At 40.0% G+C, this 12843-nt stretch overlaps 1 protein-coding gene across 1 annotated transcript in view; it reads right to left on the reverse strand.

The window, feature by feature from the left end:
- Positions 1-12843, reverse strand: part of LOC306696419 (potassium voltage-gated channel subfamily KQT member 5-like) — a gene marked incomplete at both ends in the record, with an annotated part of 93497 nt that overhangs the window by 23329 nt on the left and 57325 nt on the right. The window contains one exon of the mRNA XM_079160023.1: positions 218-308. Coding sequence (XP_079016149.1) covers positions 218-308 — 91 coding nt within the window. The remainder of the gene's footprint in view (positions 1-217; positions 309-12843) is intronic.

Below are 12843 nucleotides of genomic sequence, written 5' to 3' on the forward strand. Positions count from 1 at the left end.
AGGAGTTTCTCTTCATAATACAAAATCAGTACTTAAAATTGACCTTATAAACTGCTAAATCCCAATTAGCATGTATCTCCTAGTACGGGACTCCCTAAAAACTGGGTATTTCACCCGGATTTGCAAGGTTTTGCAGGGCTTAGCAAGTGCACACTTCAGCGAAATCTGTGACTGTCTCAGCCCTCAGCTTTTGGCTCATGGTTTTCCAGTTTCTTACCAGAACGAGGAGACAATAGGAGGAGAAGTCCTGATGAGCTGGGATGGTTGAGAACACAGAGAGGACCAGGCAGTTGAAGACCAAGACGAACCTGAACAGAGCAACAGAAAAACAAAAGGAAAGAATCGTAAATACAACATACGCACAAAATTGGAATCTTTTAGAATGACATCAATGGTCTGACCTCTGAAACGACCACACTGACCAGCAGATCAAATCTCAAACTCCAAAACATAATTTTCACTGGTCACAAATATGCTGTTGATCATAGAAAAGGGCACTAAAGTGGAATCGTCCGCTGTATTTTCCTTTGTGACAAACTCTTGAACCCATTCTGGCACTGAAGTAAGAGCAGAACACGAACAACCTGGCAGCACACTCACAGAACCTATTTCCTCTCTGCAGTTAACCATGAGGCCGACTATTATTCAATTTCCTGAGATATCAAGTTAATCATGCTTGTTTGTGTAACGCGATTTGCAAGAAATAAGCAGTGAAACTGCGGCTATTGGAAAACAAGCAGAATCCAACCATTTCCACACTCCGAATGTCGCTCCCTCCGCCAGGAAACCGTAGCCTGCCATCTTCATAACCATAACATGTTTTTTTTCCATCACAAAAATCTTCCAAAAACACGTCATTGTCTGAAATAGCAGCATGGGGTGTAGAGTTACGGTGGCTCTTGATGCTAAACAGGGAGAGCACATCTGTGTTTTATCATCTGAGATCTGCTCTCAAGCCTGCTGGAGAAAGACCGGTTGACATGCTTTGTGCTTTTAGAGAGCAGACAGGTTTTTTTTAAGTCATGTCCTGCTTCATGTTTGTACAATTACACATTAACTATTCAAACTGCAGAACATTCGCTAAGCTCTAACCTTTATGCATCTAGATTTGTAAAAAAAAACTTTCTGTTAAAAACTTCACTTCCAGGGAACTGGTGTCACGGTAGTATGAGCCAGCCCGATCTCCTAAAAATGACGTTGCCATGCAACAAAACTGCATTGTCAGATACGTTTAGAGGGAAACTCGTTTTTTCCTGGACAAACACTGGACAATCGACCAGGAGACCGCCGTTCGTATCTTGTGTGAAAACAAAAGCCGATGTTGACTTATTTTGATAGTTTAATATCTGTAACATAAATAACATAACGTAGTTATTTTTAGCCAAACAATGTTTTTTTACTGAAACATAACCAAGTAGTTTTGTTGCGTTTTGTTCTGTTTCAAATTACAACAATTCAAAGTTGAAAGGAAATTTTTTCCAAGCTTGAAAATCTGGAGCGATCCGGATTTCATCCAGTGTTTGTGTGTGAAAACGGTGGGTGTGCAGAGTGGGTCAGTGTCCCATAGCCTACAGTACAGCACAGCACAGCATTGTGCTGCTCTGACCCCAGTCAGGCCCTCTTTGACATCCAGAGAGTCAAAATGGAGGTCAACATTTTCCACAGCCATGTGGATGGTTATGTCATTATTTCTCAACCCATACGTTCTTCTCTTGCTCCGTCATATGGCTGAGAGCTACTGAAGGTTCGGAGTGAAGCAAAAGCGTTAAGTATCAAAAGTTTGAGGTTTGCTCTGTTCACAAATACAGGATTTGAATAATGTGAGTTTGATTGGAGGAAAACAACTAGTGACAAGCATTGTGGCGCTGTCATCTGAAAAGCAAGTCCCTTGTCACCGGCACACCTACGCCTCTCGCACTTACAAGGTTGTCAGACCGAAAATTACAGAGTGACAATCAACTCCCTTCATCCATAGCCAACCTCGTGTTACGATTTTGAATATATTTACTTTAAAAGGGAGGGTAGAGAATAACTGAAAAGCACCCTGACAGCATCATTAAGCTCTCAACCAAGTTCACTAATTAATCCCACAAACGAGCGTTCTCAGCCGGCCTTGTGTGTCATCATTCCCTGCGCTCATAGGCGGCAGAATTAATCTGGAGTGTCTCGCTCTGCACTTGCAGCAGAGTGATCGCTCTTAACCTTCCAAACAGCCACGGCTGAAAATTAAACTGGCTTACACACACACACACACACACACACACACATGCACCTTTACAATGGCAACATGGAGACATCTGTCCTTCCACCTACTCATCCAGTTACCTCTTCAAAATACATCCTCCACCCTCCACTCACTTTTAAACAGATCCACTGAACGAGGGGGTAAGTGCTGCTCTAATTTGCATAATCAAATTCACTTATTTGACAGGAACAATGCATGTAGGCATTGTTACATTTAAATAAAGTGCCATGGATGCAATGTTTGTAGCACTTCTAGTCGTAGCTAATTTGCAGATCTTGTCCCTGGTTTTTAAGAAATAAAAAAAATATTTAAATGAATTAAATGTATTTGTTTGGAAAATGGGTTGTAGTTTTAAGACTAACGTTGTCACACAGCATCATTTCAAATTTGATTGGTGGATAAAAAATATATGGCAACTCTGTGTACAGAGGCAGGGCCAGACGGGTGTCGAGAAGTGGAACAGAGTTACAAATAACAGCTATTTATAAATATTATTTCGTAATAGAATATTTAAAGTTGTTTCTAGTTTCAACAGAAAGAGTGTAACATGTAAGGAAACACAACTCTGACTTTGCGGATGAGTGTTCATCGGGTCACAGAGCACTTATAGATTAATAATGCTGCAAAATCATATCTGATTGGGTTTCTTATGTCAGGTTGTTACAGAGGAAGATCTAACTTACATGACCTGCAGACTGATGCTGTCCATGGTCCTGAAACCAAATTCTCTGCTGGTTGTTGATTCATCATTAAGTATTGGTTTCACGGTACTCCTTCGTGGTATTTAATTTGAGTTATGTCTTTTTAGCTCATAGGTATCTTTTCCTATAACCCTGTCTGAGCTGTGCCTTGGTTTCAAACCACATTTTATTTTACAAACAACACTTGAAATAATGAAGGCACTTGAAAATGACTAAGTAGTATACAATGTATACCATGAGAACAGATTTTAAACACATCAAAAACTATTACAAGATATTTAGTCATCTTGTAGAATTAGTCCTTAGCAGTGTCCCTTTCCTGTCCCTTTCCTGCATGCCATCCATTTTTACTTCCCGTTTCCTGTCTAAAAACGATCTAGCTAAACTACTTTACATTTATGTTAGAATAACATTTGTTAGTACTACTCATCCAGGGATAACAGTTGTACAGTGTCATCTGTAGGCCAAGACGGAGATTTCTGCCTCTTTGACTTTGGAAATGTAGAACAGAAAACCATTATTACAAACTACAGCATGTGTTTGAAAGGGCATTTACTAGGCAGGGAAGGTCAAACTAATACATAGTTGAATTATGGGAATTGCTTGTTTGTTTATTGTTTATTTATTTATTTTGCAGGGACAATGCACACCAATCAACAGTTGAACTGTAAGTGAGCCAGAGTTAGCCAGAGAGGCTAATTTCCATCTGCAGTCCACAGCCAGATGTTTCAAGGCAGCCTAAAATAATGCACATACAGGCGAAACAAGCAGGCAGGACAGAGAGCACATCAATGCTTGCATACCTGATAGGCAACAAGCCATTCCTTAAGGTTATGCTTGAATGTTTTGTACGTGTTTCTCCAGTGCTAAGATGGTGAACATGGTATAAACATTATAATTGCACTTTATTAGCATTCTGTCATGCTGACTTTGGCATTTAGCACAAATCACAGCCCCACAGTGCAACTAGCATGGCTGTAACTAACGCCTGTTAATTATCTTAAAAATACTAAATAGTTAAAATGATCTCGAAGAGAACACGCTTTCTCTTTACAATTAAGCAACATGGTCATCAGAATGTATCACTCGGTCCAAAGATTAAAACATCATCCATAAAAACGCCAACATCAGTTCCCACGTTAGTCTGTCTGCCTCCCTTTTGATGACTGTGACCCAGAGAAATGATGACCTTTCCTGTGAGGTCATGCAGTTGCATTCCTCCACAGTCAGACATGCATGTCATCATCTCTCAAAGCATTCTTTACATTCGGTCTGACAAAGTGTTGGTCTCTTCAAACGGCGACAGGCCCTCTCAGTGTACTCAGCTCTTTTTAGAGGCTTACACGATGGAGGACTGGATTTAAGAGACGAGTCAAACACTGTTAGATTGTTATCACTTAAAATACTGCTATTACATGATATGCAACACAGTCACACACATTAAGCACAAACGCACTAAATCTGTGAAGACGGCATGTATGTGCATATTTGTTGCGCATCAGCCACTACGTGTTATAAGCCACAGTGCTGACGGTGAGCTGGAGAAATGAGTGTGACTGTAAAGCTCAGACAGAACAATTTCCATAATGCACCTGGCTCTTTGAAAGGATGAAGCCAGGAATGCACTTTGTATTTTGTCAAGCTGTTGGGGTGTTGGGGTGTATTGTGTTTCTCCTTCCCTATTACGCTGATGTTATGCATCTCAGTCTGCAAGAGGGATTGAAAGAGAGAGCAGAATGAGCAGAATGTGTTCGGGAGATTAGACAAGTGCAAATGAACTTGCAAAGTTGTGCTCAAAGAGGGACCGGGAGCAAGGATTTTCACAACATCTTACTATTGATTCAATGAGGTGTTTAGGAAGAGTCCTGTGGGTTTGTTTGTTGGCGCGTGAAGCTTTCTGCTGTGCACAGTGTTTAAAAGAATATCACCGTTTCGATAAGACAGGCAACAAACACGCACAGTGGAAATAATGCAAGCAGTGTCGGATCTGTTGGTGCACTGTGCATCCACATAACAGGACGCATAGCACAAGGATCTTCATACGGTTGCATTAAGAATAACAAACACACACATACGTATACAACTTGCATAATTCATATTTTCAATGACATCCTGTTTTGTGGCGGGACTGCACTGTTTATGTTTGGGCAAAGGAAAGGAAGGAAAGTTTGAAATATTTGAAAAACACATAACAGGCATGTTCTTGATTGCCGATATTTCCAATTACATTTGCTCGTCTCCTACTTTGTAAACATAGAACTTCCTTTTCACGACATTTAAGTGTATCTTTTGTATGTGCACACAGACTGAACCTCCTGACAGACGCTCCACGTTTTGGGAGTATCTAAGCACGGGGTTGCTACTTCCATTACATCCGCGATACTTGATGCTCTCAGTACCGCTGCTTGGCAAAGTTGATCTCCACTGACATGTTCTGAAAGACTACAGGGAGAGTTGGGCTGGGATAATAAGATTAATTTGCTTCATTCTGCCTGAGGGCGTCACAAGCTTTATGTGTTTCTAGAATTGAGAGCCTTCCCAGGATAGCTTACCATTGCAAAATATAAGCTTACTTTAGAATGAAGATAGAAGCTCTTGCAGCAAGTAAAAACTGTGCTCACAGCATATTCAACCTAAACAGAGTCAATGTACATATTTCACAGTTGAGTTTTGTTGTTAAACCTGCTGTCATACTTAATAACCAACAGTTGCTTATTAACAAAACCAGCAGTTAAGGAGCAACTTTATCCTTTATTTGGCGTAGTGTTGTTTTTGGCCATCTGACGAATGTAGCTCGCATTTTCTTTGGCTTAGTTCTGTTTTTGGACTCAAACTTGGGGGAAATATCTGGCTCTTTAGGTGCTAAATGCTCGAATGCGTTCACCAGCTAGTCGCTAACTCACGTTCTGCTCTTTGGTGCTGAGCAGGTAGTGGAGGCATCTACTTTCCAGGAAACAGCTAGCCTAACGTTAGCGCCTGTTTCTGCACGTTGCAGCAGAAGTCTCCTCTGTTCACACATACTTTAAATCAGGGGATCCCTGGATGACCATTTTTAAAGTACTACTGTATATGATTTAAGTAATGTTACAGAGCACATATTATCCAGTACTGATGTATGACTTTTACCAAACATTAGGTTTGACGAGACTGCGAATTTCTCGCAAGAGTTTGAGATGACAGCTGGAAGCTTGCGTCATTATTTAAGTGCAGACCCCTCTCGCCCCAGCGTCACTTCGCTGATCCGCTTTTAAATATTACAAAGATAATGTCACATAAAACTTTGTCGATACTTTAAATGTATACTTTATGAGCAATGTCTGATACCAACATTTTTATAGACGGCAAAACAGTCCCAGGAAGTGCTGAGAATACAGGATGTGTGTGAAATGGTATATTGTTATGACATTAACATGATTCTAATGAATGACAGGGCGCTAATGTGGTCCGATGACATGTCATGTTAAATGCGAGTACATTATGCAGACATTTTTTTCCTGCCTCAGCCTGCTGCTAGATGCACCCGTCAGCATCTTTTGTGCCCTTACATCCTCCTCCTCATCAATCTTTTAGGTTCGAGTGGTGCACATTCTGCGGGCTTCAGGCGTGGATCCCCTTCATTTATTTATTTTATTCAACTTAATGTCCCCAACATATGAAGCTTTGCTTTGTACAGAGAAGGCAGCAAGAGCTGATGTTCAGGTCTTTATCAATAATATAACAAGAGGCATCTGGACTGAAGAGGTAGAAAATACACAATCACTAGTTCATTTTCATTATTTTGTATTTTTCAGAAGTTTTACGATTCAGTTTGAAGTATAAATGCAGTCTGTGTTTCAAGAAGTGTAACATTTGTATTTGTGCTCTTACTGACAAGATAATAACTATCTTAAAGCGGTACTTTAGGCCCAGCGGAGCTTGCTTTCAAACATCAAGTTTAAACAGTTTAAATATCACCGATCACATCATGTCCTGATGTCCCGGGGAGATACACACAGGGACAATTTGTCCTCTTTTAGCATCTAGTATCTAGAAATATATTGCAACTGTAGACATTTAGTTTCAACCACAGAGGAATGCTCTGTGGTTTTTATAACTTTGATATCTGAATAATTACATGAATATTGTCCTGGTTGGTGTTATTATTATATTATAAAACCAATTACTTCGTCATCTCACTTCATTTTCTACAGAGCCCCAAAAAGATAATTAGTGCAAAAAGCAGTTGGACAGGGTCCATCATCTTGTAATGTCCCCCCCCCCACAGCAGCACTGGAGATAGAGTTAGCTACACAGCTAGGCAGTGATATCACAGATCAACTCCCAAAAAAGAAACACAAGAACAAAACAAGAGGAGCCTGTGTAAGGACACACACAGACTCCTCTGCTGTGGATTGATGTTCTATTACAAAAACAGAATGTGAAGGCCCTATGAGTAATAAAGCCACATAGACCACCCACAGTGCACAGCTATCTCTACATAAGTGTATAATGAGAAGTTAAGGGCCTTTAACACGCTTCGTAGAAAAGGAGGGAAATACATCTGGATAAAACCACAAGTGTGCAAACCCGTAAAGCAGCTTCACTCCAGTTTAATATGTCCTGTTTTCTCATGTTGAGGCACATAAAAGAGGCTGTGCAAATTAAAACTCCATCAGCAGAGCTGTAGGGGGACTTGTAATGGAAAGTGAAGGGGAGGAAGTGAACAATTCTGACTTGATGCAAATGAGCCAGACCCTGATTATGTGGCTTTTCACAGTTCATGACACGATACATTTCTGATTATGCTTAGTAAGTGCATCTTATTTAAAAAAGGTATAATATGTAACATTTCCGCATTAAAATGTCTGAAAACGACTAGACCCACGTTATATATTTTGTTAAGTTGTGTACTCAACATCCCAAATGATTCCAACAATGTTCAAATTCAGAGAAATCTATGATTTTATTCAAGAGAAAGGTGCGTTTCTTTTGGTCGCCTCTCAATGGAGTCATGTCCCCTTTAGCCCCTCTAGTTGCTCCAACTTCTGGGGAACCACCAGATGATACATCAAAAAGTAAATCATACAATGTCACAGAGCAGCATTCATTTTTATTTTGCAAAGCAGTAATCTATTTGAGACACAATTTATATATATGTTAATATTTATATTTTAATATCTATCCAGCTTACTACGATGTGCTACTATGACAAGTGGCTCATGCCGGCCACTAAGATTACAATAAGACTACGAAGCCTCCTTTTGATTTCATCACCTTCATAAGTACAGGTGCAGCTCACAGTCCTCAAGAGCAAATACATTACATAATATATTACCTCATGACATGACTTCTGCCTTAATCACGGCCGACAGATTTTTATCAGCAATCGTGGTTGTTTAACAATGATGTAAGATGCCTTACAAGTTTCCAGAGCCCGAGGTGACATCTTCAAAAATAAAAAACTGAAAAAGGTAATAAAGTCTATTTGAGAAGCTAGAACCTGCAAATGTTTTGCATTTTTGCTTAATAGATGGCTTACACAATCAATTATCAAAACAGCTCCTCATTTGACAAACTGAATGAGTTTTGAATGAGAATTGATCACTTCACTGTAACTTTGACAGTTCGAACTTCTGTCTTTAAAACTAACATGTGATGTGAGGTTGTTTACACCCACTTCAAAGAGCCTCTTTCACATCTGGGGTCTAACCAGAACACATTTCAGAGTCACAGACCTCCTCCTACCAGACAGATACCCATCTGGTAATTTGGCAACTCCAAATCACTGTGAATATTTCATGTACAGTCATGTGCTGGACTGAAACAGAGATAATAGGTACTTGATGGGCAGCATCTTAGAACAGTGTTTGGCAACATGCTGGAACTGATGTAATTATCTTGTCGCAGCACTCATGTAGAGAGAGAGCCGACAGTATAATGTTGACATAATTCAAAAAAATATCTTGAAATATTGCCAAAAAACAGTTTGTATGCTTTACCGAGGTTTAAAAGTCGGTGTATATATAAAAGCAAAATGCAACAAAGTGCAATGTAAACAGAATTAGAAATGTTGACGTACATGAAACGTGACCTTAACTTCCACTGAAGTTTCCTCATTGCTCAACAGAGATCTGTCCTTCCTTACATCATTACATGAAACAGGAGTTTTCAACATTGTTTTTCACCGTATGAGGTCCGACTGAAGCTCTTTTAATTAAATCATCTTCTTGTGTCTTCTTCTATGCTAAAATAATTTATTTTGATTGGATAATTGGCTCCACCTGTGTCCTCTCTCGATGAACCAACTCCTAAAAGCCGCATAACGATAGTGGATCGAAACAAGCTTTCTTTCACATCATCTTTTGCAGATTGTCACTAAATTTGGTTCATTGTTGCGATACATTTGGATGGAAACTGAGCTACTGTCTCACTGTGTATCAATAAGGCTTTTTGATCAATTCCGGTCTCTCATCACTGAGCTACAGAAGAAAACCCGTCTCCAATAAAGACTGATTTGACAGCAAGATAAAAGGGCCCTTTAGGACACGACAGGCACAATGATTCATCCTCAGATTCCTCACTACTTTAATTTGAGTATCTCACACACACTGATCCCATTATCCCTGTTATGAGAGAGGATATTATCCAGAGCAATCATTCTCAGGAATTGATCGGTGTCATTTGCAAGCTTATTGATCCTTTTCCATGGTTGAAAGTGTCCACAGTGACTTTCTCGTACGGTCTCATGTGTTTAGTAAAGTAGAGTCCCACTTCTCAGCGACTCTGTCCATCGATCAACATCGAAGAAAATTGTCTACTTTCGCCAGCCAGTGACGGGTCAATACTTGGACCTTAGGGCTCCACTTCTATCTCCACTCTCGCTCTAGACAAACAAGTATAAATGATGCCAGGTGATGGGATAATGAGGCACCCAGACATAGACTCACCGAGGTCGAGGCGTGGCAGAGACACACAGAGCTCTCATTGTCACACCATAATAACAGGCGAACACGGAAGAGGAGTGAAGCGGTGTCCTGGACTAACCCCCACAGAGTTTAGAAAACGAATGCCTTTATGCAAGACATAAAGGTATCACCTGCCCAGATGGCGCTCAGGCCAAAAGCCCCTGGAACCACCACACCCACGCTCCCCTGTGGTGTGCACAGCCACCTACCCAAAGGTCAAATTCATAGATAAATACACCAACTGTATGTGTGGAAGATGAATCAGCAAAGGGAGAAAAAACAAAAAGTTAGAGGCTTCAATTCATTTAGCTCGACTGCAGCGGAAAACAAGAATCTCAAAAGGTCAGCAGAGTTTAGATGAAGAGTTTCAGCAGAACTGCGCGGCGCTAAAATGAAGGCGATAGGAAAGACAAATTGACCCTGTGCTTCAAACTTCAGAGTCCGCTCAGGTAAACCCCTGTGACCTCAAAATAGCAAGGACATAGCATTAGATTCTTTTTTTTGCCGGTCACATTTACACACGTGTGTCGCCACAACATGACACACAGCTGCACAGCCAGTAATGTCACAGCCACACACGTGGCATTTTTGACAGTTTACACCAATCGGTGAATCTCCTCTTTTCAAAAAGAAAAAACGCACTACAGTGCATATCAATTCAATGCATCTACATATAACCATAATGGCATTAAATACCCTCAGTACAGTTTGTACAGTTTTTGAACATAAACATGTCAGTAAGGAGATGGGGAAAAAACAGCTTGAAGGCGAGCTGGGATTGTCTGTGAAAATCTCAAGATCACAAGGCCAAACACACCAGTGTTTCCCAGTGGAGCAGAAAACCTTGAGCAATAAACCAAAGCAAGCAACAAAAAAAAAAAAGGTTCAGGGGTGCCGATGGGGTTGCAGACAAAACAGCTATCAGAAAAGCAGGAGTTGAAAGTAGGGTTAAAATGGATGAATAACGATCATACTAGAGAGAGATGATGGAGTAAAAAAGGCACAGAAGGGTGGAAAGTGTTTTCTCCGTTTCTAAATCAAACGCTGGGCTTTTATTTCTTGGTTTATCGGACCTAAACCCCCCTCTGACATTCTGGCTATACGTTACATGAATAATCTTCCTCTTTGTTGGAGTGCAACACATTTCTGTCAAGAGACAGATTAGTCTTGCACATGTCTGATGATAGAATGTCTCATAACCTGCCCAGGGATGGAACACATATTTCAGCCGTTTAAACCCGTTTCAGAGAAATACTACCACTTCAATTCCATTTAGTTCCTCAGTGGTAGACAGGGAGTACAATCATTAGAAATGTGATAATGCTGTGATAAATGACCTCTGGATGACATGACAAATGACCTGCAAGGGAGCAATAATGACTTTACAGAGAAGCCATAACCCCAACATTGATACGATAACATATCAACAGCAGATATCTGATCAAACAAGGACAATGATTGAGTGTCAGCGTCTCTAATGGGAGCTGCAATAAAGATTCTTTTGACATGAATTATCCCGTGTATGAATAAAAGCAGTTTCCTTCTTAGATTTTTTCCATCAAAGGATCAACATGTCTGGAAATAGTTAAACCTTTTGTTACTTTTACCACATTTTGAATTAAAACCATTCACATAATCTGGATTCAGTGTTTTTCCCTCCATGTGAGTGAATGAGAACAAAACCATCACATCAACCAGTTATAATCTCATCTGAGATTGTGGCGATAGTGTCACATAAGATTTTCTGAACATAGACTCACAGAAGCAGGCATTGCATGATCCCTAAACCAGTTTGTGTGAAACATGTAAAAAAAAAACTGCCACCAGCATGTCTGCAGACCAGCGTGTAGGCAGTTCAATAGAAACAACCATTTACATGTATGGTATTTACAATCTCATCTTTTTTATTTCCATTCTAAAATAGATGCTGGGCGGGTTTTTGGTGGAGCATCTGTGGCTAAAAAAAAGTTTGTTTAAGTAAATATACAAGAAGATGTCAAACTTCTGTTTTGGAAAGAAAGTAAAAGGAATTAAAAGGATTCCAAGGTTGAATTAAAAAAATAGCAACAATCACAGATTATTCACTTTCTCTGTTACTCAAGTGCAACACAAACATTTCACATCACTTAAGAGTCATCATCATTAGGTGCCCGTCACTTGACGGCCGTATCACAAACACACTATTTTGTGCAGACGAAAAGTCTGCACAAAATAGAATGTTTCGATTTAGAGAACGAAGGTAATAAAATTACTGCTTTTCTTAAAGGTTGATGTGCTTTGATGCTGGAAAATTGGACATTGGCGGTGATGTGCCTCAACACGCAATGATGCGCATCACGATGCTGCTGGTGTGCATAAAAACATGACCAAGAGTCCACAGCTACAGCCTGTGAGGCTGCAGAGCTCGTGAGGTTTTATTTTGTTGAACTCTCTGCGACTGTAATTTTGTACTGCGATGTAGATATTTTCATTACACTTATTTTACTCTACTACGTGACAAAATAACACAATTGCCAAAGAATTCATCTTCTGCTGTCAATTAAAGGACTGTGTGTGTGTGTGTGTGTGTGTGTGTGTGTGTGTGTGTGTGTGTGTGTGTGTGTGTGTGTGTGTGTGTGTGTGAGAAGGTTTGATTCGTTTTTACAGAGTACATTAAAAACATGTGAATCTTGCGTTATCCACAAAGCTTTGTATTATAAATGCACACAAACGTAGTGGAAAAAAAGCATTGCAATGTTGACAGGTTGATGTATAAACACATTTAGAACATATTTGCCGGCTGTGCAAATGGACTGATGGTGTCGGTACACAAGAAACATCAGAACATAAAAATGCAGCTGAAGAAAAACACAACCTCCAACTTCAACTTACATTTCTCGTTTTGTCAACAGCAGCACAATCAGCTACCGTTTGTTTCCTCATGATGATTTACACCACTTTCTACAACAAACAA

Source organism: Pholis gunnellus, assembly GCF_910591455.1.
Source record: "Pholis gunnellus genome assembly, chromosome: 5".
NCBI classification, from domain to species: Eukaryota; Metazoa; Chordata; class Actinopteri; order Perciformes; family Pholidae; genus Pholis; species Pholis gunnellus.